The sequence below is a fragment of the Camelus dromedarius genome, chromosome 20 (genome assembly GCF_036321535.1).
Source record: "Camelus dromedarius isolate mCamDro1 chromosome 20, mCamDro1.pat, whole genome shotgun sequence".
NCBI lineage: Eukaryota > Metazoa > Chordata > Mammalia > Artiodactyla > Camelidae > Camelus > Camelus dromedarius.
The window spans coordinates 1,397,162-1,422,225 of record NC_087455.1 but is presented as its reverse complement, the minus strand read 5'-3'; the positions used below and the strand labels follow the sequence as shown (position 1 = coordinate 1,422,225).

Here is a 25,064-nt window from a genome sequence, read left to right as displayed (position 1 = left end):
TGCAGGTGAGGGCCCATATTCTTCAGTGGCACTCAGAGCGTGGCTGCTCGAGGCTGGAGGGCGGGGCTCTAGAAGCCGAGGCTCCAGAGGGGGATGAGCAGGAGGGTGAAGGCCAGGCCGTAGGGGCTGCCCAGCACAGGCGCCCCATCCATGTTGCACAGGTCAGTGTTGCAGCAGGACACGGGCCGGGTCAAGCCGATGCCGTCCACGTCCGAGGGCACGCACTTGCTGGCACAGGACTTGGTCACTGTGGAGTCCCCCAGGAAGGGGTACACTGGGGGCACAGGGGTACCAGTGTCAGGCTGGCCTGTGGCCACGTCCTCCATGGCCTCCAAGCCCCAGCCCGGCCACCTCGCACAGCGCCCACTCTGGGGCCGCCACACCGGTCTCAGCCTCTCCGTGACCCAGCCCCCTCTCCTCCCACCACTGCAGGCTGAGCGCCTACTGTGCGCTGGGTGCCCGGCGACTTGCACAGGACGCCTTGCTGGACGGGGCACCTCCCTCCCAGTGACTCCCAAGCAAGACTGAAGATTTCCCTGTTACGGGAGGGAAGGGAGAGAAGGGGGAGGGGGAGAGTCCCGGTTGCTTGGACCCAAAGCCCTTTTTGGAAATGACTAGGGTGATGGCTGCTCGCTGCCCACTGGGGGCCAGGGCTGGCCAGCAGCGACTGGGTCGAGGCAGCCCTGCCCCTGGGACCCCAGCCCTGCACCCCCCCCCCCAGCCCCACTGACCCATCTCCAGGGAGTAGAGTGTGGTCTTGCACATGGTTTCGTTGGCGTTGCAGGTGACGGCAGTGACACAACTGGACAGGCTGCTGGGCTCGTGGCAGGTGTAGCACTGCAGGGCCCCCACTGGGGAAGGAGAGATGAGGGGTGGATCAGGCAGGCCCTGCCCCTCCCAAGCCCTCTGACCCAGAGACCCAGGTTGAGGGGGACAACGCCACTCAGGGTCCAGTCGCCCACCGGCCAGAACTCCAGGAAGATTCAAGAGCTGCGTGTGAGCTGGGGCCCCCGCCCTGAGGCAGAGTGTGCCCGCCACGGCCAAGGGAGAGATGATGCAGCTTCGGAAGTGCTGGGGGTGCACAGGGAGACCGAGGCACTGGTGCCCCTGCGGTGAGGGGCCTGGCAGGGGTGGGGAGGCGGGCCAGCCCCTCGGGGTCCGCGTCAGCAAAGTGGAGGACTCAAAGGGCTGCCGTGAGGATCAGGGATCAGGCAAGGGAGGTACATGGTGCCAGCGTAACAAGGGAGGGAGAAGAGCCACACCCGGTGGGACCCAGGCGGGTCAGGGCGCAGGCTGGCAGGGGCAGGGGGAGCAGGCTGGTCCTCTTTCCTCCAGCTCTGGTGCCCCAGCCCCATCATGGCAGCCCGAGCAGCCCCTGGCGCACAGCGAGGCCGCGGCCACTCGGCCCCCGCTGAGTGCTGCCTGTCTCTCGGGATGACCTCAGTTTCCCCCTCTAGGAAATGGGCAGAACCGTCTGGCTGGGGCCTGCTCCACCCGGCCCCTTTTCTGATCGGGCGTGGGTCCCCAGGGGCCTGGGACACCTCCCCCAGGTGTTCTCTCAGACCCTAAGTCCCCCGATGTGTCTGGGTTTGCTTCCTTCTTCCCCATCTCCTGCTCCCCCTGCCCTCGGCACCTCCCTGGTGTCCCCGAGGCACCTCCTGAGACCGGCCTCAGCACCTCAGCCCTGGACCCAGGGAGCAGGATCCTGACCCTGCCTGCCCTTCCCAGCAGAAGGCCCTTCCTGGTGCCCACGCCCTCGATGAAGGGCGGCTCCCCAGCCGGCACCCAGGGTCCTGGCCACCAACCACCTGGCCAGTCTCAGCCCTTCCTGCCGTGCTCCTCCACACTCACACCTGGGCTGTGGGTGACCTGAATGCCCTGGGGCCCCTTGTCCCTGGCCCACCCCACCGCCTCTCTCCCTTCTCACTCGCCTCCCCCCATCCTCCCTGCGCTCCTTCTCCCCCTGTCCCCTACCAGGTGCCTGCACCCCTCAGCGAGCTCACCGCCTCCAGCAGCCAGCACCAGCGCCAGCAGCGCCAGCCATGTCCCCCGCATGGTCCGGTCCCCGCAGCTGGTGCTAGGCCTGCCTGGCAGGGATGACAAACACCCAGTGCAGCCACCTGACTGGTCAGCCAAATAGATTAGCGGGATCAGTTTTCCCGTGGGTGGCAGAGGTGCAGAGACCCGCCTACCCACCTACTGGGCCCCACCTGCCTGCACCTGGATGCCCCACTCCTCTGTGGTCCTCCCCCAGGCCCCTCCCTGCTCCTCCCTCACTCCTCCACCTCCTGCACTCTGGGCCCCTCCCCACACCCTGAAGACCCCCCCCAGCTTAGGGTTGGGGGGTCCTTACCCCCTTGTAACTACCTCAGCCTGGGGCTCTCCGCCCTCCCCCTCATCCCCTAACCTGGGACACCCTGGCCTTTGCATCTAGGGAAGACACTCCCCTCCAGAGGGTGGGGCCTCCCTGCACCCCAACTCCTGCCTCTGTCAGGCGCCCCTTCCGCCTTGGGTCCCACTTCTACCTCCCGGGCAGGTTCCTGCCCTAGTGGGTCTGGGTTTGAATCGTTCCAGGGTGCCCCAGTCCCCAGCACCCAGCTTCTCTGGAGCGGTCATGTGGGGTGTAGTGACAGAGGCGCTGACCGCCTGGACAACCAGCCAGAATGTGCTCTGAGGCTTAAGGGGACAGAGACAGGAAAAGTGCTGGGTCAACAGAAAGGTCTTGGATGGCGGGCAGTGGGGTAGGGGCAGGGTCACCTTGGGGACACTAAACCTGGTGTCCCCTGCAGGGACAGGCACACCTTGATTGGTAATGGGGCTGAGGGGGTTGCCCCTCAGGCAGGGCTCACCTGGCCCCATTGCAGGGCAGGAAATTGACAGCAAGACCCTCGCCCAAGACTCAGAGAGCGGAGAGGTGGATTTGGGTCCTGGGGTTGGAGTGTGGCCCCAGGCACTGCTCTCTAACCCCGACCCCCACACGGACCATGGGGCCTGCTCCTCAGCCTTTCCAAGGAGTCCCGCCTGTGACCCTCTCACCCCTCCTCCAGGCCTCGCAGCTGCCAGAGCAAACCCTGGGTGGGCTGGGGACGGGTGTCGACAGGGCCCAGGTGTCAAGGCAGCGGTCTTGCTGGGCTGTGCCCTGGCTCACTCGGGGCTCCCCTGCGGCCCCATTCGACTCCTGCGTCTTCCCCCCAAGGGTCCAAACCTCGCCACGCAAGACTGGTCCTGCTCCTCCCGCCCCTGCCTCCTGAGGCTGAAATTCTGTCTGGGGACCTTGACCCCGCCCCATGGCCTCATATAGGTCCTGGGGGATCAGCTCCATCTGGGGTCTGGTCTTTAACCCTAGACTGAGCAGGCCTGTGTCTCCCTGGGCACTGGCTGGGGCTCCAGTGTGGGTGGGAGGCACCTAGCCTTCCCCTAATGCCCAGACTGCGTCAGACACTCGGCCTGCTGGCTCCCAAGTTCTCACTACAGTGAACCACCGGGCACAGTGCCAACCACTGCTCTAGGGGCAGGATCGGAGGCTCCAGCAGCCAGCTGACAGGCAGGTCGCCCGGCCAGGGCTGGCTGGAAGCCAAGGCAGCAGCCGGGCCTGTCGGAGTCTGCTCCTCAGCGGGCGGCCCGCTGCGGGGGGGGGGGGGGATGCCGGATTAGACAGCGCCCCGCACGCCCCGGCTCCTCCTTCGGCCCGGCCCAATTCCTCCTGCGGAGGCCAAGCCGACACCACACCTCCTGTCCTCAGGCGCAGGGGCCCCACCTCCGCTTTCCTTTCAGAACACACCTGGCCCCTGGGCATCTGCTCCTCCTAGAGTTTCTGCCAGGCCGCCACTGGGGAAGCCCAGGCTGAACCTGTCTGCAGAGCTGCTGCTGTCCGCTCAGGGCGAGCAGGAATGTGGCCCAGCCTAGGACGCTTCATGCTGAGAGGCCCACACCCTCCCCTCAGTTCCTCCCGGAGCCTCCAGGTCAGGGCTCAGCCTGTGACCGGGGTCAGGGCTCAGAGTGTGACTAGGGTCAGAGTTCAGCCTGTGATGACGGTAAGGTCTAAATGTGTGACCAGAGTCAGGGTTCAGCATGTGGCCAGGACCAGGGCCGTGCTTCTCCGTCTGCTCGGCATGGCCTCCCCACTAGTCTGCCTGTGGGGTGGTCTCCTCTGCACTGTCTCTAAGGACCCCCCAGGTGGCTGAGAGGGGTTCCCACCTGAGCTTCTGCCTACCAGTCCCCTTCCTGTGTCTGGCAGAGCAGACTGAGGGCTCTTAAAGCCACGTCTCTAGGTTGCAAAGAAAGTACAGGGACGGTGAGACGGCTCCCGGGGCAGCAGCTGTGACCTGCTTCTCCCTCCAGCAGGACCCAGCGGAGTGGCCCTGGGGCGTCACTCCCTGTACTAGTGGGCCCTCGGGGGACTCGGCTTCTGCTCAGAACACTGCAGTGAGCTTCTTCCGCTGCACGGTCTTCACGCCTCCTCTTCGCAGCAGTGGGGCACACACACGGGGGCCGGTCATCCCCTTGAGCGCCCGGCTGGCTCCCGCGCGCGCAGGGCGCTCCTGGCGTCGGGTGATCAGGGCTTCTAAACCTGTCTCCCACCCGCTCCAGGTGTTTGGGCGACATCTCGGGAGCCTGCATTCAACAAAACCCTAGGGACACCTTACAGCTTCAGAGATGGTGCCGACTGGCCCTCCAAGAGGCTACAGGGATTCCCACAAGGGCACACAGAGGGGGGACTCCCTGCCCTTGTGGCATCATTGCTTGCCACTTTTTTGTTTGGCTCAAGATTTAAAATGTTGCTTCCTTTGCTTTGCTCCCCTCTGACTGGGAGTATGGCTGAAGTTCTGTCTCGCTGAGCACGCTACCTGCGTGGGCTTGTATGTATCCTTCATGTGGAAGAGAAATCCGCCTTGTTTTTCACCCACCTTCTGCTTTTTAGTTCTGTTTATGGCATTTTTTTCCACGCACTTTGTTTTAAATTTTTACCTCCTCGTGAATCTGTCTCAACCAGGATTTTGGGCCTTGTTTTTCTTGAAACCTTTTTTTTTCTTATTAATTTTTAAGTTTTATTGGATCTACTTCACATACCACACAGTTCACCCGTGTGAAGCGTTTTGGGCCTATTTACAGGTATGTTCGACCATCAGGGTCAGGTTTGGAAAATTTTCATCATCTCAAAAAGAAACCCTTTGGCTGCCACCCCATCCCGCGTTTTCCTGCCGCCCCTGCAAACAGCTGATCTGCATTCTGTCTCTGTGGATTTGCCCGCTGTGGGCATTTCACGTAAATGAACCCCAGGACCTGTCTTTCCCTGAGTGTCATGCTCTCACCCGTGTTGTTGCTTGTCGGTACTTTGTTTCTTTTCGTGGCTGAAAAATAGCCCATTGTCTGGAGAGACCACGTTTGTTTATTCATTCGTCAGTTCAGGGGCCACCCTGTGACTGTTATGGACACGTTGCCGTGTCCCTTTCTCTGGTCGATGCCTAGCGACAGGGCTGCTGGTCAGACAGTAACTGTGTTTAGCCATTTGGAGGACGCGTCTCGCTTTCTATTCTGAACCATCATCTGAAAAGAATCTCTTTCTTTTGACGCTTAAAACTTTGGTTCAATTGGAATGGCTTTCAGTGCAGCAGGCGTGCGGGTGGGAGCAGTCGGCTTGCTTTCTCCTCCGTGGCGGTCAGCTCCCCACCTCCTGCACATTGTCCCCCTGACATGAAGGACCACCATTAGGGATGCCAGTCCGGCCCGCAGAGGGGCTGGTTGGGGCCCCCAGCCCTCTCTGTGTCTCCTGGTCAGGGCCCTCCATGTGCCTTGGTGCTGGTCACCCTCTGCTGGGACATCGGTTCTCCCTGCCCGCCGGCTGCACAATTTCACTGGCCTGTCTATGTTTTCTTCCGCGCGAACAAGGGCCCAGAAGAGGGCCAGGTGGGGTGCCTGGGGGTGACCTGGGGGGTCTCCTCCACCTTGCAGCCCAAGGCTGAGCCTGGGGCCTGGTTGCAGCCAGGATTAAACATTCACTCAGTGAGTGAGTGACCATCACAGACATCAGCTTAAGGCCTCCCTGTGTCTACCCTGAGGTGAACAGTCACAGGGCTGGAGGGACTCCTGTGGGGGGGGGCGGGGGAAAGGTTTCAGGGCAGGAGGGGCTTGGCAGAGAGGAGGGGGATCTGGGAGAAAGAAGCGAGGCAGGAGGGGAGGAGCAGCGGGGGCTGTGAAGCAGCACAGATTCCCGGCCAAGGAGGAGCAGGTTTCTCTAGGAGCAGCTGCCCAGGTGTGTGTGTGCGCCTGGCTGTGCACGTGCGCATGTGTGTGCGCGTGGTGGGGGCCGGCACGCCTCTAGAGTATCTGTGTTCTCTCCTTCCATTCCCTGCCATGGCCTCCCTTCCTCTGACCCACCCCAGCATAGCCTCTGGGTCCCTGGGCTTCCTGGACTCCTGCCCTGAGTTGGGGCGCCCCTCCCGCGCCCCCAGCCCCAGTGCCCTCCCAGCTGCCTCAGGAGTAGTGTCTGCTGGGGGCCGGACTGGCTGGGAGCTCTGTGAGGCGGGCGGGGGAGCAGCTGGGGGCAGCGGGGGCGGTCAGTCACGGTTGCAGAGGCTGGCCTGGCAGCAGACGATGGACACGTAGGGGCCCAGGCCCAGGGTGTTGATGTCAGGGCAGCCTCTGTAGCACATCTTGGTGACAAGAGGCAGGTCCGGGAAGTTGCTGGGGGCCCCTGGGGTGGACAGGAGAGAAATCCTGCAGACAACCCAAGGATCTGAGCTGCCCGTACCCACTGCCCCACCTACCACCGAGACGTGGGTCAGCTCCCTCCTCCACCCCGGGTGGACCCGGCCTCCCGCTTTAGCTGCTGGGTGAGGCTTTCCCTGCCCTGGGACTGACTTGCCCAGCAGCTGGCTCAGTCTCCACCCCCTCTGAGCCCGGGTCTCCCCACTCACTGAGGAGGGCGTGGCCGGCCTGCTCCTCATCCCCTACTCACGGGTGGCGATACTGATGCAGTGGCTGGACCTGGATGGGCATTTGGACTTCTGGGCGCATCCTCCGAAGCCCTTGCACTGGTGGCACTGCAAGGCCTGGGCTACAGTTGCAGGCAGAGGGAAGGATGGACGGACACACAGACAGGGACGCAGGTGGGGGTACCTCCCGCATGATGGCACTCTTTCTTCTCACCCAGCACCAATTCCCATTCTCGGGGGCCCCTGTCCTTCATCTTGGGGTGCCTCACCCCTCAAGACCTCCAAGACAGAGGGCTGGGGAGAAGGTCACCAGGTACCAAGCCTCAGCCCAGGGCCCTCTGCTCTGTTACCCTGTGGGACTGGTCATTGCAGGATACAAGTGATCACGCTCAGGGTGTAACGGGCCACCGCCCTGCTGGGGTCAGCGCTGCGGCTGGAGTCGGCTGGTCGGTGTCCCATCCCCCGCCCCCCACCGATGTGGGCAGCAGATGTCACAAGGCCCCAAAAAGATGACTGAAGCCACCCTCACGTCAAACCCGATGGTGCTTTGATAAGCTGCGTAAGCACTTCGCAGACTCTGGCAGTGCCGATTGGGGTGGCAGATGGCAGGGACCCTCATGGACGGGCAGGGTGGTGTCACCGGAAAAACTGAGATATCTGTGCCCCAGGGGTGTCCCAGTGAGATAACCAGTTCCTGCCTCCCTTCCTCCCTGCTCACCCTCCCAGATGCCTCCCTGCTTTGCCTCTGCTGTCCTGCCCTTCCAGGTGAAACGGGCCCCGGCTCAGATGCCGCCTCTTCTAAGAAGGCCTCCTGGGCTTCTAGGGCAGAGTTGATGTTGCCCCTTTGACCTGCCCACTGTGAGGTGCTGGCGATTTGTCCTTGCTCCCACGTGACCTGGTCTCAGGGTTCCCTCCCCACCCCCACTGCCCCAGATGTGAAGGTGCCCCCAGACCATCCACCACAATGCACCCCTCCTCTGTGCCTAGCAGGGCTCAGGGGAGCTTAGTGGAAGGAAGGGAGGGAGGGAGGGAGAGACGGAAGGACGGAGGACGGAGGATGGACAGAGGCGGTGGCTTTGGGGGCAGCAGACCAGGCTCCTGTCCTGCCCCGCGCAGGCAGCTCACCTCCCACTCTGGGTGCTGCTTGGTTAACTAAGCCTGGGCCAGTGTGAGGCCCAGGGAAGGCTGTGCTGCCCCTGGGTGACAGGGAGAGGACACCAGCAACGATGAGGCTTATGGGGTCCCTGAAAGAGGGCCACAGGGCTCTGACCCCCCATTCTCCAACTGGAAAGGCAGTGACCCCAGCCTGAGGCCTGCTGTGTGTGAGAGCAGATGGGACTTCAGAGGCCAGCTGCTCAGGCAGGGCAGGGTCTCTGGTCAGTGATGTTTCCGTGGACATAGCACCTGGCAGGCTTCTGTGATCCCCTGGAACTGGGCTGAGCCCAGGGACGGAGAGGAGGCCACCCAGTCCTTGTGACCCAGCCCTGGTGGTGACCAGGGCTTTCCCTGCCTTGAGCTCAGACTCCTGCAGGCATCCCCTCCTTGTACATCCACCCTGATGACCTAGGGGCAGTTCTCAGGGGTCAGTGGTGAGGCCTGGCCCCTTTCCCACAGTCAGAGGCCCCTAGGAGGGTCCCTGCGGGTAGAGACAGTGGACAGATCCCAGAGACTGGGAGGGGGAGCGCTGTGCCTGGGCCAGGGACGTCCAGACGTTTCCTCTGTCCATCTCATTTAGGGCCATGTGGCTGGTGAGGGAGTGCTGACCCAGAAGGGGAAACAGGTGAGGGCTGGGAGAGCAGGGTCTGGTGGGGGTTGGATCAGGGGAGCCCTGCTGGCTCTATTCGGACATCTGGGAGGATGCCCTCAGGCCAACCTCTGAGCGAAGGGCTGGAAGCTGGGTCAGATGCAGCCAGCATCCACGGATGTGGGCATAGCCAGGGAAGACTGAAGTGATGGCAGTGGGGAAGCTGCCCCTATAAGGAAGCCTGGAGTGGAGAGGGGAGAGGCCAGGATCCCACCTACAGGGGAGGTAGGAGGGAGCCAGGAGAGGGAGGACCCAGGAAACAGGGCAGGCCTTCAAACTCAGGTGTGGGGGGTCACTGCTGGAGTGGGGAGGCCTGTGGAGGTAGTGGGGGGAGGGCAGAGCCCTGAGAAGTGGGCAGCCCTTGCAGGGACAAGGACAGTGTGAGGCTCAGATGACTTCCCTGCAGGTCCAGGAAGTGCCTGGTGTCACAGGCGGAGGGGCTGGTGGAGGGGGAAGTCTGGTGCCCCAGGAGAGGGGGGAGGGGACAGGAAGTGGGCTCCCCCAAGGTGGGAGTCACAGCCCAGTAAGACATCTGGAAGGAAAGTGGTCCCGCCCCCCCACCCCCACCCCGACTTACCTAGCTCCAGGCTCAAGGCAGCTGCCAACAGGAGCCCAAGGAGCAGCCTCATGTTCTCCTGGGGAGAGGTCTGGCTCCCAGGGCGCCCGGCTGCTCTTATACCTGCAGCTGCTCCGCCCCGCCTGGTCCCCACACAGTCACCCCGCAGCCAGCTCAGCTGAGGAGCTGGACTGGGGCCCGGACAGCACTGGGGTCCAGCCTGGCCCCAAGGCTGATGGCTGTGTGGTCTCCGGAGAGCCTAGCTTAATCTCATGAACTTCTTTCCTGGTCCCCAAAGTATAAAATTGGGGATCACATAAGACGGTTGGCACACAGCACACAGCCCCTGGTCTCCTTGGGGGAGCAGGAAGGAGAGTCTGGCACAGGCCAGCGAGCCCAGCCCCACCCCTAACACGCAAAGGAGTTCAGAGCTGGGCCCACCCAGAGGCCTTCACCAGCACGCCCCCGGGGGTGAGCTAGGTGACCAGTTGCGTCCAGAGAGCCAGAACGTATGGTCCTCAGTTTCCCTGTTAAGTGGGCCTCCCTCTAAAAGGGGCGGTTGTGAGCTGCCTGCCTCTCTGGGAGCCACGAGGGACCTTGGTCCCTGGTTATTATCATGACCGTATTGCAGGGCCCAGGACCTGTGCGTGTTTGCCCAGTGCTGGGGGGTGGGGAGCAGAAAGGGCCCCGGTATTAAGAGGGTCCCTATGATGGGTGACAGCCCAGAAGGGCCCTCCTGAGAGCAAGAGCCAGGCTTCATGGGAGCCAGGAACCAGCCACACAGTTCTGCCAAAAGCTGGGGGTTTAGAGGTGGGGTCTGGGGCACCGTGGGGGCCGTACAGGTGGCCACCCCAAGGGGGTCAGCCCTTCCGGCCCAGGAGAGCTTTAATGTGTCTGCTCTGGCAGCCCGAGTGGCTTTCGGCCACCCCTCGATCTGGTGGCTCCTGGGGCTGGGCAGAATCAGACCCTGCTCCCAGGCAGTTGGGAAGAACCAGGGTCAGGAGCCAGAAATCCAGGTGGTAGGGTGGGTTCCTGGGTTCCACCTCCCTCCCCAAGCTTTCTCAAGGAGCCGCTGGATGAGTTGGTAGGTCGGCCTCACTCCCACGACCAACCGGAAACAAGGCCGCGCCCAGTGAGCCTCCTGCCGCTCCCTGTGGCTCCCCTCCTGTGGGTCTTCCCCTGCCTTGGGTCAGGGCTGGCTCTGATGTCAAGGCTGGATGAGCCAGGGTGGACAGGAGTCAAAGACCGACAGAGCCAGCAGGACCAGCCAAACCAGACCACAGAGGCGGGGTGGCGCTCAGGCGGGTGGCTGGTGGGGACAGAAAGCAGATGCACGTACTCGCCAGTTCATTCACTGGCTCCAGGAGGTGCTCATGAGACTCTGCAGGGAGCAGTGTGAGTGAGGGTCAGGGTCAGGGTCAGGGTTTGGGGCTGGCATCAGCTGCTGGCAGGGGCACGGCCCTGGGAAGTAGTCGGATCTTGAGAAGTGGGGTAGAAGGGAAAGGGCACATCCATCCATTTGTCCATCCGTCCACCCATCAGTCTGTCCATCTGGGGCCTCTGGTGTGCCAGGCCCCGGGATAGGCCCTTATACCCACAGCCTCGTTGATGCTCACGGGGCCCCAGCTTAGTGGGAACTATTTTATCAATGAGACAACTGAGGCTCAAAGATGTGAACAACCAGCCCCAGATCAGCCGGAGCTACAAGACCCAACAAGGCTTGCCGGGGGTGTGGGGGCATTAAAAATACAGAGGCCTCTCAGCTTCTTTTCACCTTTTGCAGAATTTTAGAATCAGGAAGAAAACACACGTTCATCACCACAGATCAGCCAGTACAAAGGCGGGTGGGGAAGCAGCTGGTCTGGCCTCCCCTCCAGCAGGGGCAGAGCAGCGAGCTCACACCCTCCTCACGCCGTCCTTACGCAACGGGGCCAGACCTGACCCGTCCCCAGGTCGAAGTTGCAGCACCACCTTCTCAGCCTCACCCCAGGTGAATGGACAACGCAAGAATCCATGGGAGGTGCCGTCTGCCGAGTCAAGGAGCCACTCCTGAGACATGCAGGCTGCACAAGGAGCTACAAGGAGAGCTTGGGCACCTGCCTGTACTGCACAGGCTCTTGTTTTTGTTGGAGAGGTCCCCACAGGGACCCACGGTCCCGACACAGGTGGGGAATGGGTCCGGGCCAGGCAAGCCGGGGGTGCCTGGTGCCCCTCTGCCTCCTCTCTCTGCTTCTCCACCCCTGGCCCGGCATCCTAACACAGGTCTAGGTGCCTGACTCTGGCCTGCACGGCTTCTCAAACCTCCTGTTTCCAATTTCTCCTTCTAAGCTTTCCTGACTCTAGGCTGTTTTGAGTACTTAACATGCTAAGAGTGTCTTAAATTCAGAAAGCCTCCTTCCCGGCACTCCTCTCCTCTCCACAGTGGGGCTGGGGTGCAGTTGCGGGGCAAGGGGTCTGGCCTGCCTTGGGGGGCTGCCATCTTACCTCTCCGTGTCTCAGTTTCCTCATCTGTGAAAGGGCCATGATATCGGCTCCTACCTTGCAGGGCTGTCGTGGAGGTGCTGAGATCCGGAACGCGGGGAAACTGGGCAGGCGTTAGCTCCTACCCTTGTAGACACAGTCCGCCTAAGTTTACTTGTTTGATTCTAAGGGCACTGCTGAGTCCCCTTATTTTGCAGTGCCACGCACCTCCCACTAGGGGGCCTGGCCTGGGCAGGAGCTAAACACCTGTGGGCCCTGTGCTGGCTTCGGAAGACAGCCAGGCCACGAGGAACCCAGTCTATGGGGGAGGGGTGGGCCGCATGGTCCCCGGGGCTGGGGGCAGGGATGTGAGTGTTGGGATGGGATGGGTCAGGGTGGCGGAGGGATGGACAGACGGATGCAGGAGGCAGGTGTAAGATGCTCCCACAACACCACACCTGCCCAGCCTTTGCTGGGTCCCTGCTCTCAGCAACCCCAGAAGCCCACAGGTGGCCAGGCAGGGGTCTACTCCCACACCCACTGGGTTGGGGGGGAGGGAGGCAAGACCAGACCCGGGACAAAGTGCTTGCACAGGCAGGGCAGCAGCCGTTCCCCAGGCCTCTCCCACTGAGTCAGGAGGGCAGTCTGCCCACGGCTGCCCTCCCTCCCCACCAGTGACTGGAGCTGAGCTGGCCCTGCAGCCAACTCAGCGGCCATTTCCCTCAGGCAGACCACTCCTGGGGGTCAGGGGTGGGCTCTAGCTTCCTCCCAGCCCCCCTCCAGGGAGGGGCTCGCTCCTGTCGGGGCCTAAGGGGAGGAGGCAGCTGGCCTGCTGTCAGCCATCCTTGGGGTGCAGCTCCTTCTGCCTCCTGGCCCTCTGGGAAGTCCAGCCCGGGCCTGCTGAGGGTACCCTGAGGTCTGGCAGTCCTGGAGGGAAGCTCTCAAGAGGGAATTTTCAGCACTGGTTCCCCTGACAGAGGCCATGCTTTGGGGCCAAAGGCTTCTGAGTTCCAGGGACAGCCCCCGACGTGGGCATCTGCCACCATCCTGCCCTCTTGGGCGAGGCCAGCTTGAAGGAGCTCCTCAGGTCCCTCAGTGGACACCGGAACAGGGGTCACTGGTCAAGTGAGGTGGCCTCAGGTGCTGTTTGACCCTGACACAACGCAGCACATCCTGCCGGGCCTCACTGGAAGGCCCCGGCTCCCTGGGCCACCCTTACCCAGAAGGGCAGATGCTGGGCAAACACATGCTTCCCCAACCTGGTGGGGGAGGGGGGCTCACCTGGGGTGGGTGCCCTTAAAATAACGCCCATTCTTGGGCCCTTGGGGGGTCCCAACTCCCGGCTGGATTGGGGGCATATGAGAGCCACTCCCTGAGCTCCAGCTGGTGTGCTGCTCCCACCCTCTCCACTGGCAGGCAGAGGTCAAGCGGCCCACGGAAACCCTCACGTTGGCTGGCACGGCCTTCCAGGCCAAGGCCAAGGCCAGCACACCTCGCACTCGCTCAGTCAGGATCCTGCTACCGGCCAGGCCCGCAGGCCAGACCAGAGGGGCCTGCCAGAAGCCAGGTGTGGACACTGGTCCTTCAGCGCAAGGATGCAGAGGAAATCCAGGCTGCGCGGGGAGGGAGTGGCCCTCAGCACCCTCCATCCACGAACCCAGTCCTCTTCCCTTCTTTCCTCAACCCCACATCTCCCTCCCTCCTTCCTGGGATTCCACCTCCCCCTGCCCTCCTCCCCAGACCCCGCATTCCCCTTCCGTCCCACGGGCCCAGCCCGCCCCTGCCGCCCACAGCCCGGAGTGTCCAGGAGAAGGCACCTCACTCCGGGTCAAGGATACGCCTTGCCCGCGGCCCCCCAACCCGGCTGTCTGACTTAGGTGGGAGTATCTCCTCCTTCCCTCGGCCAAGTTCCCTCCCTCTGTAAAGGGGTGCGCTCTGCCACGGCCTGCAAGGGCCCAAGGCAAGGCCTCCGGCGGTCACCGCTCTGCACCCTTCCCTCTTGGCCCAAAATAGCCCTGGGATCAGCTCTCAGGCTCAATCAAATATAGCCTGGCCTGTCCGGGCTCAGGCCCTGTGCATGCGCGCAGTGCCGGGTGGGGAGTGGCAAAGCTCAAGGATTTGGCTGAGCAGGAAGGGACAGAGCCCTCACAGGACCCAGAACCAGCTCCCGGGGCTGGAGGGGCCTCAGGGGCCTCTTTAGGCTGAGCTAGCCCCTCCCCTGCCAAGGGCTGCCTGGACATGAGGGCCTGGGACCCCTCCCTGGGATGCTGACAGGGACAAAGGCCTTCCTGGCTCAGTCCTCCATGCCTCATCTGCCCTGGGCAGCTCCTGGCCTCTGTCAGAGGCACAGAGACAGCCCTCCTGGGGCCCTGGAGAGCCCTCCTCCTAGGACTGTCCTCCACCCCCTGGGTCCCTAATCTCCTCTTTCCCTCCAGCACACCTTCAGGACAGAGCCTTGCTCCCACGGCGGCCAGGAAGGTGAGCATGTCTCCCAGGAAGGTGTGCACATCTCCCTTCAAATCAGTGTTTTCTGGCCAACTGAAGACTCATAAACAGCACACTTTGCTGATGCCCCGATCCTTGGACAGGGGAGGGGCTGGGCTGCCCCAGCAAGGCCAGATGCCTTGGGAAGTGTGGTCCCACAATAGCCTTTTGAAAACGGCAGGTCATGACCAGAAGCAGGCCCTGCAGTGGCTGGGGAAGTTCAGGAGTCCTCTTGCAGATAGTGCCAGGTGTGGCTGGGGGGGGTCTCAGGGTGGGCAAAGGGTGGGTGGGGTGTGCAGGCAGAGAGGATGGGGCCTTGCTGCTCAGAGTTTTGTCCTTGAGTGGGTCTGCGGCAGACAGAACAGGGCTTCAGAGCAGACCCCAGAAGGTGGCCAGGAGAATAAGAGCCAGGGCCAGGGTCATGGGGGCAGCGAGGCTGGCGCCGTTACAGAGGTCGTACTGGCAGCAGGCCGTGGTGGATGCGTGCTTGGAGTAGCCATCGTACACGGTTTCAAAGCAGCTGGTCACACATGACTTGCTCACCTTCATCCTAGTCGGGGTGTAGTCTTCAGAGGGGTAGAGGGGAAGGTCAGGACCCTGAGAGGGGCCAACCCCAGCTCGCAGGGCCATTAGGCCAGGTTCCCCTCAGCCGGGGGCTCCCAGGGGATCCTGGGGCAGATGGGAGCCTCCCTCCTCAGCCTCCCCCACACTTCGCAGGGCAGGAGAAGCAGGCCCCTATGCTCCCCAGGGAGGGCTGTGCAGAGCACCCCACTGACTCACAAGTGCGTGTGGTCATACAGTAGGTGACCATGGCCGGGCAGCGCGTGGGGTTGAAGCAGTTCTCTCCATTGTAGGCGCACACGTGGCAGTCCAGAGCCTGGGCTTGGGGCCAGGGGATGGGGTCACAGAACAGGGAGAGGCCCTGCCTCTAGCCCATCAGCCCCTTGGTTCCATCACCCTCCCCAGAGCAGAACAGCTGGAAGGAGAGGTGGCCCCCAGGCATTCTGGCCTCCCTCCCCACTTGCAGCCTGCCTGCCCCCAAAGGGGGTTGGTCCACTCCTCGTCTTCCATCCATCTTACCCAGAGGCAGGCCAGCCAGGGCCACCAGGAGCAGGGTGAGCAGGGGTGCCATGGCTGGAGGCGAGAGGGCAGAGTGGACAAGTGGACAGCAGCTGGTCCTTGATTCAACTCAGGCCGGGGTTGGGGCAGGGTGCATAGTGGGCAGGGCCATCCCCTGCCCTCTGGAAGCTCCTGGTCTACTGGAGGCACTGCAGCCCTGCACAGAGGGGGACGAGGACCGGTGGTCACTGTGGGCCTGAGGGACCCACAAGGGGACTTGGGCAGGGGTGCTGGTGGCCAGAGGAGCCACCCAACTCAGCCTGGGAGTTGGGGAAGGCTTCCTGGAGCAGGAGACAAAATGAGATGAGAAGGAAGCAGGGGTGGGACTTTCCAACCAGAGAGAGCAGTGCCTGCAAAACTGAGGCCACGGAAAGAGGCACTGTCAGAGAAGGGGTGGGGTGGGGGTGTCAAGGGGAGACTAGGGGGCTGGAGGGCCTTGAATGCCAGGCCAAAACCCATACTTTACCCCGGGGATGGTTGATGCAGGGGCCTTATGGGAGTTTGGCACACAGCCGTCTCACAGCCCAGGGCGGGGTACAGGATGACCGGCCAGGGCAGGACGCCGGAGGAGTGGGTTTATCCCCACTATTCCCCTTCCCCTTGCTTCTGGCACGTGCCTGAGTGGGTTCCCCACTTCCTGATACTTTCAGGTCCCAGCTTGGGCCCCTCTCCCAGGGAGACCTCCCAGCTTGGGCCCCTCTCCCAGGGAGACCTCCAGAGCCCTGCCTGGCGCCCTGAGTCCTCCGCCACTGTGGAGCTCCAGGCAGCCATGGGCTCTGTCCAGCCTGTAGGGGGACGCGCTTCGAATGCCCCCCAGGAGGGCACTTGGGGAAGACAACAGAACGGCCCTGTCTGGATTTGGTGTTTGGGAAGGGAGATGCCCACTCTCTGGGAAGGGGTTGGGGGGAGGATCTGGACTACGACTCCCCTCCTCCGGCGGGGATATTTGAGCCTCGGTTCCTCGCCCTGGCGACTAAATTAGACTCTCTCCTTCCCGAGAACAACAAATCCATCTTCTATGACCCATTTTCCGGGCGTCAACCTCGGGATGTCCAAGGTCTGAGTAAGGCCGGGCCTGCGGCTCCAGCGCTTCCCGCCCCTTCCCGGTGAGCCCTGCCCCCGAGACTGCAGTCCCAAGTTGGGAGGGGAGGCTGCCGGGTGACCTCAGCTGTGGTGACCTTCACCGCACTGAGCCCCCGCTGCGCCCAGGACTCACCCGCGGCCGCGCCCGCCTGGCAGCGCGTCCCTCCGAGCCCCGCAGTGGCAGCGCCGCAGCGCCGCCCCGGCAGAGCCGCCCGCCGCGCGTGACCGCCCCGCAAGCCCCGCCCCGCCCCCCTGCCCCGCCCCCTGCCCCGCCCCGCCCCCTGCCCGACGGCTCCGGTCTCCTGCGGGCACCGCGGCTCCAGCCCCGGCGTCCCGACGCTTGGACACCGCGGACAGCCAACCATGCCCGGAAACCCACGCGACCTCAGAAGCAGGTGCACCATCCAGACACGTCACGGGCCACCTGCACGGAGGGCCGAATCTTCTGCCCCTCCCTCCCTCCTTCTTCCACCAGATGCACTTCGCCCACTCACCCCGCAGCGTTACGTAGTCGGCCCCGCACCCCAGCGGCCGCCCCCACCCCCCAGTTTTGCAGGTGGGTTACGTGGAGCTGCGGGGGTGGGAGGCGGGGCGCTAACGCTTCCTTTTCAGGCTTCTGGGTCCTGCTTTACCTGCTATGTGACCTCGGCACATTACCGGGCATCTCTGGGCTTCAGTTCCCACACCTGTTCCCACCTAACAAAGTGGAAAAGCAAGTCTTGAAAGGATCCCCTTATTTCATGGGCCCCTCCCACGGGAATAATGGTTAAGCCAAAATTTAAGATTTCCTGAGCCCTACATTTTTCTTTTTCTCCTAATGTGAGAAAGAAAAGAAAACATGCGGCGTTTTTCTTTGGCCCTAAAAGTTCTTTTTTTTTTTTTTTTTCTTTAAAAGAGATGAACTATTTTGGGGGGCCCTAGGCAGTTAGCCTCCAGAGCTGAGTGGGCGCTCTTTCTGGACAGACTGGGATGGTTGGTCACCCTATTGCCAAATAGTTACTGAGATGCAACAGGTGCCGGGAGTTGAGGATAAAACAGAAACTTTCCCAAATATTCTGGGTCTCATGAAGCTCACACTCTAACGGGGTGTAAAATAAACGTGTGGGCCAAAACCAGAGTGTTGTGGGCTTTAGCATCAGGTCAGGGTGAGTTCATGGAAACTGGATTTACCGCCTTGCATTTAAACAACTGGAAAATGGGGCAAAATGAATGAAACAGTGGTTCCCCGCTATTGCATAACAGGCAGCAGAGGGGTGGTCCTGCACCGCAGGGGGACAGATGAAGGAGGTCCGGCCGCAGCGCAGGGGCGGGAGTACCCAAACCAAGCCCAAGGTCTCCTGGACTGAGGAGACAAGAGGAGGGTTCGTGGAGATCGAAGCAGCTAGATGTCACAGGACAGAGCTGCCCAGCGGGTGGGCTGTGGAGGCCTGACGACGACTATACAGAAGTGGAAACATATCTATGCTTTCAGATTGGAAGGGTTTTATTGTCAAAATGGCCACACTACCCAAAGCAATCTACAGATTCACTGTGATTCTTAGCAAATTAGCCAGGATATTTTTCACAGAACTAGAACAAGTAATCCTAACGTTTATATGGAATCACACAAGACTCAGATTTTGCAAAGCAATCCTGAGGAAAAAGAACAAAGCTGGAGGCACAACCCTCCCAGACTTCAGACAACACTACAGAGCTACAGTAATCAAAACAGTGTGGTAGTGGCGTGCACACACACATGCATGCGCGCGCACACACACACACACACCCCATATCGATCAATGGAAAAGAACAGAGAGCCCAGAAATAGACCTGCACACCGCTGGTCAGTTCATCTCCGATGAAGGAGGCAAGAATATGCAATGGAGAAAAGATGGTCTCTTTGACAAGTGGTGCTGGGAAAGCTGGACAGCTGCCTGTAAATCAATGAAATTAGAACACCCTCACACCAGCCGCAAAAAATAAACTCAAAATAGCTTAAACATAAGGCAGGACACCATAAATCTCCTAAAAGAGACCATAGGTAAAACATTCCTTGACATAAATCATAGCAGTGTTGCCTTAGGTTAGTCTCCCAAGGCATTAGAAATAAAAGTAAAAATAAACAAACAGAACCTAAGTAAACTTATAAGCTTTTTAACAGCAAAGTAAACCTTAAACAACACAACAACAACCTATGGACTGGGAGAAAATATTTGCAAATGATGTGACTGATAACAGCTTAATTTCCAAAATATGCAAATATACAAATAGCTCATACAACTCAATAACGACAATAAAAATTTAGAAAAAAGAAACAACCCATTCAAAAAAAAAAAAAAAAAGGCAGAAAACCTAAACAGACGTTTCTCCAAAACAGACATACAGATGGCCAATAGGCTCATGAAAAGATACTCAATATCACTAATTATCAGAGAGATACAAATCAAAACTACAATAAAGTATCACCTCATACCAGTCAGAATGGCCATCATTAAAAAATCCACAAACAATAATACTGGAGCGGGTGCAGAGAAAAGGGAACCCTCCTACACTGCTGGTGGGGATGTAAATTGGTGCAGCCACTACAGAAAACAATATGGAGGTTCCTAAATAAAACCAAAAATAGAGTTACCATATGATCCAGCAATCCCACTCCTGAGCATATATCCAGAGGTAACTCTAATTTGACAGCATATTTGCTCCCCAGTTTTCATAGAAGCAATATTTACAATAGCTAAGACATGAACTCAAACTAAATGTCCATTGTCAGAGGAATGGATAAAGAAGATGTGACACACACACACACACACACACACACACACACACACACACACACACACACAGGAACACTACGCAGCCATAAAAAAAGAATGAAATAATACCATTTGCAGCAACATGGATGGACCCAGACATTATCATACTAAGTGAAGTAAGTCAGACAGAGGAAGACAAATAGCACATGGAAGCACTTATATGTGGAATCTAAAAAATGATACAAATGAGCTTATTCATAAAACAGAAACAGACTCACAGACATAGAAAACAAACTTATGATTACCAAAGGGGGAAGATGAAGAGGGATAAATTGGGAGTTTGGGATTAGCAGATACAAATCACTATGTATAGAATAGAAAAACAACAAGATCCTTCTGTACAGCACAGGGAACTATATTCAATACCTTGTAATAACCTATAGTGGAAAAGAATCTGAGAAAAATATTTGTATATGTATAACTGAATAACTTTGCTATACACCAGAAACTAACACAACATTGTAAATCAACTCTACTTCAACAAAAAAAAAATATCAAAGTTAGTGGATGCAGCTAAAGCGATGTTTAGAGGGAAAGTTTTGGCTCTAAATGACACAATGATCTGTGATCCCACCTTTAGAAACTAGAGCACATTAAACCACAAGTAACAAAATAAAGGAAATGATAAACATAAAAGGAAAAACGCCAAGGAAATAGAAGAAGAAAATGAATAGAGATCAAACTGCGGAGTTTTGAGAACATCAGCATAAACCCCTAACCAGACTGTTCAGATGGAAAGAGATGGAGCAGATCACTAGCATCAGGAATGAGAAAGAGAGCTTTACAACAGGTCACAACAATATTACAAGTGTAATAAGGGAATATTATGAATGACACGATGCCAATAAATTCTATAAACTTAGATGAAATGGACGAGAACTATGTAGCCTGACTATCCCCCTGTCTTTTGAAGACACTGAACATGTTGTTAGAAATCTTCCCACAGAGAAAACGCAAGTGCATTCTGCAAAGCACTTGAGGAAAGGACCATATCAACTCTATACAATCCCTCCTGAAAAATAAGAAATACGTCCCACTCACCTGGGTGGTGAGCATCATCACCCTGATACCAACCCCAGACACAGACATTACAGGGAAAAAACCCCAGCAACTACAGACCAGTATCCCTCATGAACACAGATGTAAAAATTATAAACAAAAGTGTATTGAACAAATCCAACAATACCAAAACAGATATACAAAATGACAAAGCGCAAGATTGGTTTAAAGTTCAAAAATCAGTAAGTGTGATTCACAGTGTCACAAAGATGCTCATCTACATAGATGCAGAAAAAAATATTTGACAAAATGTAACATCCATTTCTGATTTTAAAAGAAACAAAACCTCTCAGCAGACTAGGACTAAAAGGGAACTTCCTCAGCCTGATAGAGGGCTTCTGCAAAAACCCTACAGCTAACATCATATTCAATGTGTAAGACTGAATGCTTCCCCCTAATCTCAGGAACAGAGCAGCGACATCCTCTCCAGTCATCCTTACTCAGCTTCGTACTAGGAGCCTGTCCGTGCAATAAGGCAAGAAAAAGACACAAAGACAGAAGGAGAAGCAATAAAACTGCCCCTATTTTTTCAGAAGACAAGACGGAAATAAATAGAAAATTCCAGGAAATGCACAACAACAAAAAAGCCCTTCTGGAACTAAGTCGGTTTAGCAAGATTACAGGGTAAAAAGTTAATATGCAAAAAATAATTGTATTTCTATATACTGACAACCAACAATGGATCACTGAGAACTGCAGATAGCATCTATCAATAGCGTTCTGTGCTGTGAATTAGTTTGGGAGGCATCTTGACAAAAGCTGTGCAAGCCCTGTCTACTGCGAACTGAGAGACGTTGCTGAAATAAATTTCAAAAGGCCTTCGTGAGATGGAAAGGTGTGCCAAATTCATCGACCAGGATGCTCAGTGTTAAGATGTGAGTTCTCCCCTAACTGATCTACGGATTAGATGCAACCCCAATTAATGCCCCAAGGACTTTTTGTGTAGAAATTAACATGCTGATTCTAAAATTTATATGGAAATGAGGAAGACCTGGAATAGCCAAAACAATTTTGAAAAGAAAAAAAAGATAAAATTTGGAGGCCTCATACTACCTGATTTTAGGTCTTAATATGATCACAACAGCATAGTTCTGGTGTCAAAATAAACATACAGACCTACGGAACAGAACAGAGAGCCCAGAAACAGATCCCACGAATGAGGTCACTGAGTTTTGACAAAGTACTAAGTCATTTCAACACAGAGAGGATAACTTCTTCAGCCAATGAGGGTGGACATAAGCAAAATTGAATTTCAAGCTGGACCTCACACCAGACATAAAAATGAACTCCAAGTGGATTGTGGACCTCACCGAAGTGCTAAACTTATAGAGAGTCTATAAGAAAACATGAGGAAATCTTGGTGACCTTGGGTGTGGCAAAAATTTCTTACAATCTACAAACTCTACGAGAAGAAATCAATAAACTGGGCTTCATCAAAATAAAAAACTTCCACTCTCTACAAAATACTGTTATCAAAATGAAAAGGCAAGCCACGCTGGAAGAAAACAGTTGCAAAATATACATCCGCCTAAGAAGTTGTATCTAAAATGCATTTATCACTCTTACAAATAAGATGAACAGCCCAGAGGGAACAAGGGAGCAGAAGGATCTGAACAGATGCTTGACTGAAGAAACACAAAGGCGTAAAAAACAGAGGATGCTCAGTATCTCCCGTTCATTAGGAACATGCAAACTGAGACAGCAGCGAGATACCACTACACACATGTTAGAATGTCTAAAACTAAGGGCTGACACATTAAAAAGAATAAAATAATGCCATTTGCAGCAACATGGATGGACCTGGAGATGGCCATTCTAAGTGAAATAAAGCCAGAAAGAGAAAGAAAAATGCCTTATGAGATTGCTTTTATGTGGAATCTTAAAAGAAAGGACACAAATGAACTAATTATTTATAACTCAGATGACTGATTTCTTGAATATGTGTAAGCACATGTGACTGTCCTTTATTGGATCACTTTATTGGGTTGGATTACTGCATTCTGTTGATTCTTTAAAAAAAATGAAAATAATAAAATAAAATAAAATTAAGGGCTGACAACAGCAAGTGTTGACGAGGATGTCGAGCAACTGGAATGCTCTGATACTGCTGGCAGGGGTGCAAAAGGAACAGCCACTTTGGAGAACAGCTGACAGCCCTTCAGAACTGAGGTGCACGTGAACCGTCTGACCCATTCGCTCCACTCCTAGGTTTTACACAAGGGAAATGAAACCATCTGTCCACACGAAGACTTGAGCACGAATGTTCTCAGCAACATGATTTGTGAGAGCTCGAACCTGGAAACACCCCGAATGTCCACCAACCGTGCGTGAAGGAGCCAGCCCTGCTGTGTGTGTACACCGAACACTACCAGCAACAGGACAGGGTGAACGACTGAGACGCGCCACAGTGCGGATGCATCTGGAGAGCACTCTGGGTGAAAGAAGATGGCAAAACACACAAACAGACAAAATGCTCACATGTTCTGAGAATCCATTTATGTCAAATTCCAGAAAGTGTCAACTCATCTGTAGTTGGTGCGTCCCAGGTCTGAGCTGTCGTGAGTAGCACTGTGCACTGAGCAGTGGCGATGTGGGAGGGCAGAGGGACGCTCGGAGGGGCTGCAGGCGGCCTGGGGGTCATAGGCGTGCTCACTGTCTCGCTCTGATGACTGTTTCATGGGCATATAACGTGTTAAAACCCACCATGTTGTACACTTTAAATAAAAGTTAGAGTAGGGTTGTGGGGAGTGGGGGTGGGGGATCAGGGTAGGCCTCCATGCATGGGCCACACTTGGGCAAAGACCTGAGGACATGGGTGTGTCTGATCATGGCACCGTGTGAGGCCACTAATGTAGGTACTGGAGACGCAGACACAGGCTGGAGCAGTGGGGGGGAGGGGTCACCATCCAGCGGCCCTGGGAAGCAGCTCTGCCCTTCACCAGGTCCTCAGACCACATGGGGCCCCTACCCCTCCTGCTCCTGGCTGGGCCCCTGGTCTCCACCATCCCTCAGCCAAGTACCAGGCCAGGGCTCCTCCTCACCCCAGTTGAGCCCAAGTGACTGTCCAAGACAGGTGTGGTCTCCCCTGAGAGGCCCCCATCCTTGTTTCCCTCCACACTGTGTCCCCTGGCCCAGGCCTGGCACGCATTGTTTCTGGGAGAGGGCAGAAGGTGGCCAACTGGACTGGGAGCCCCTCACCCCCAGCACCATGCAGGGTCCAGGATTCCGCTGCGCCCCTCTCCTCTCTGGACTCCCTCAATTCAGCAGGCAGGAGCTACATGGAAGGGAGATACGTGGCCATCTTGGTCCCTCCTGGCTGCAGCCGCCCTAACAGCAGTGTGGCTAGGGAGTTGGTGACCTCCCCAGGAGGAGGGACCATGGCAACCCCTCCCCAGTCTTGCTTGTCCACGAAGAGCCAGAGAGAGTAAAGGTGGCTGGCCAGAGGAGTCAGCTGCAAGCAGGTGCTGCCCCACCACCTCCTCTGTGGAACTTGGGGGCCCAGTTGGCCCAAGGGAGGCCCCGAATCATCTCTGCCCAAGGGTCCCTCTGACCCCACGAGCTACTGCTCCTTCCTGTCTGGTGAGAAGTACAGGCCAAACCCGGCTGTGGCAACAGTAACTATTTTCAGCAGGTTGTAGGGAGGGGCTGGGCAGCCCTTCTCAGAAGGCACCTTCAGTTGCTTTTGCAAAATCCCCTGAAAAACTACCTTTGTGCTTGACTGCTTTTAACATTTCCATTAAAGAGAGACAGTTGCCTCTTGGTGTCCCAGCTGGGCCAGGAGACTCAACATTGGATCCATGATGAGGTCAGCACCTTCCCCCAGCCTCTCTGTCCAGTCACAGGGTCAGGGCAGCCCATCCTTCATCTTTGCAGACCCTGCCTCTGGCCTGTCACCTTGGAGCGAGAGTTAGGGTCAGGGTGAGTGTCAGGGTGGGGGGTCATGTTGGGTCTAGGACAGTTGAAGGGGTGCATGGGCTGCCCAGTGGGGTCACAGAGAGGCAGCCAGGAGGCTGGAAGACTGGGATGGGGACCTCGGGAGGATGGAGGCTGGAGGGCAGTGATGGGTTGGAAGCCTGGACAGTTCTTGGGACCCTGGAAGGTCCCTCTGCAACCTGTGACCTTCAGTCTGGGGTCCTGCCAGCTCAAGGACACTGCTCTGGCCACAGGGGATGGCTGGCCCTCCCAGGAATTTGCAGGTGCCTCCCACCTCCCGGCTTCTCCTGGGGCCCACGTGGCCTCCGTTGTCCCGTTAGGGATGGCCACGCTGCAGAGCCTTCCCTGACCGCAGGTGGTGGCAGCCTCCTCTTACCCTACCCTGGGAGGGTTCTTCTCTGGAATCTGGCACCAGGAGGTACTTGCCTCCTTCCTGTCTTGAGCTGGACCAACACAGAGTACCCTCCCCTCCCCTGAGGCTGATGTTTCCCCTCCCCCCCTCGCCAATGGATTCAAATTCTAGCCACACAGCCAGCCTGCTCTGGGACCTCCGGAGGATGTGGAATGGTAGGAAGCGGTCTGGGCGCCCCTGCCCCTCTGCCTGACCTCCATGGCCTGCATTTCCAACCCTGCCTTTCCACTCCCTGCCCCGGGTGTCCGGGTGCCGAGGGCACAGAGTGGGCCCTCAGTGAGAGGCGAGGGGTCCCGGTGGGCAGCTCCTCACAATGCCCGGCTCTCCTGTGGCCACGGGGTGGGGGGGGGGCGCGCTGGCGCTCGGAATATTCCCACGGAGGCAGGAGCGACGGTGGGATCACAGCCCCTGGGAGCTCGGAGCAGGA

General features: G+C 57.7%; 2 protein-coding genes across 4 annotated transcripts; both read right to left on the bottom strand.

The window, feature by feature from the left end:
• SLURP2 (secreted LY6/PLAUR domain containing 2) lies at positions 1–14,268 on the bottom strand. 3 transcript variants are annotated; one of them, XM_064476775.1, is made up of 4 exons: positions 14,196–14,268; positions 6,959–7,057; positions 732–851; positions 1–274 (listed from the first exon to the last, which is right to left on the bottom strand). In XM_064476775.1, the coding sequence occupies exons 1-4, from the start codon at positions 14,239–14,241 to the stop codon at positions 69–71; spliced, it is 471 nt and encodes a 156-aa protein (XP_064332845.1). In that variant the 5' UTR covers positions 14,242–14,268; the 3' UTR covers positions 1–68. The 3 variants fall into 3 exon arrangements, with proteins under 3 accessions (XP_064332845.1, XP_031295590.1, XP_064332846.1); XM_064476776.1 differs by lacking the exons at positions 1–274; positions 732–851; positions 14,196–14,268 and adding exons at positions 5,077–6,694; positions 8,284–8,289; positions 9,317–10,935; XM_031439730.2 differs by lacking the exons at positions 6,959–7,057; positions 14,196–14,268 and adding an exon at positions 2,004–2,070.
• Positions 11,055–16,663, bottom strand: LYNX1 (Ly6/neurotoxin 1). The gene is made up of 4 exons (XM_064476777.1): positions 16,575–16,663; positions 15,320–15,515; positions 15,020–15,121; positions 11,055–14,805 (listed from the first exon to the last, which is right to left on the bottom strand). Exons 2-4 carry the CDS (start codon positions 15,369–15,371, stop codon positions 14,609–14,611), a joined length of 351 nt encoding a protein of 116 aa, XP_064332847.1. The 5' UTR covers positions 15,372–15,515; positions 16,575–16,663; the 3' UTR covers positions 11,055–14,608.
• Between the last annotated feature and the right edge of the window lie 8,401 nt (positions 16,664–25,064).

What these genes read in the sequence shown, in the direction of transcription:
- LYNX1 (XM_064476777.1), bottom strand. Translation starts at nt 15,371, where the DNA reads ATGGCACCCCTGCTCACCCTGCTCCTGGTGGCCCTGGCTGGCCTGCCT. An exon ending in CCTGGCTGGCCTGCCTCTGG is followed by an intron (nt 15,122 to 15,319) that starts GTAAGATGGATG and finishes CCTGGCCCCAAG; the next exon opens with CCCAGGCTCTGGACTGCCAC. An exon ending in CTGTATGACCACACGCACTT is followed by an intron (nt 14,806 to 15,019) that starts GTGAGTCAGTGG and finishes ACCCCTCTGAAG; the next exon opens with ACTACACCCCGACTAGGATG.
- SLURP2 (XM_064476775.1), bottom strand. Translation starts at nt 14,241, where the DNA reads ATGCTCACCTTCCTGGCCGCCGTGGGAGCAAGGCTCTGTCCTGAAG. An exon ending in CTGCATCAGTATCGCCACCC is followed by an intron (nt 852 to 6,958) that starts GTGAGTAGGGGA and finishes CTCCTTCCCCAG; the next exon opens with TGGGGGCCCTGCAGTGCTAC. An exon ending in ACTCTACTCCCTGGAGATGG is followed by an intron (nt 275 to 731) that starts GTCAGTGGGGCT and finishes CTGTGCCCCCAG; the next exon opens with TGTACCCCTTCCTGGGGGAC.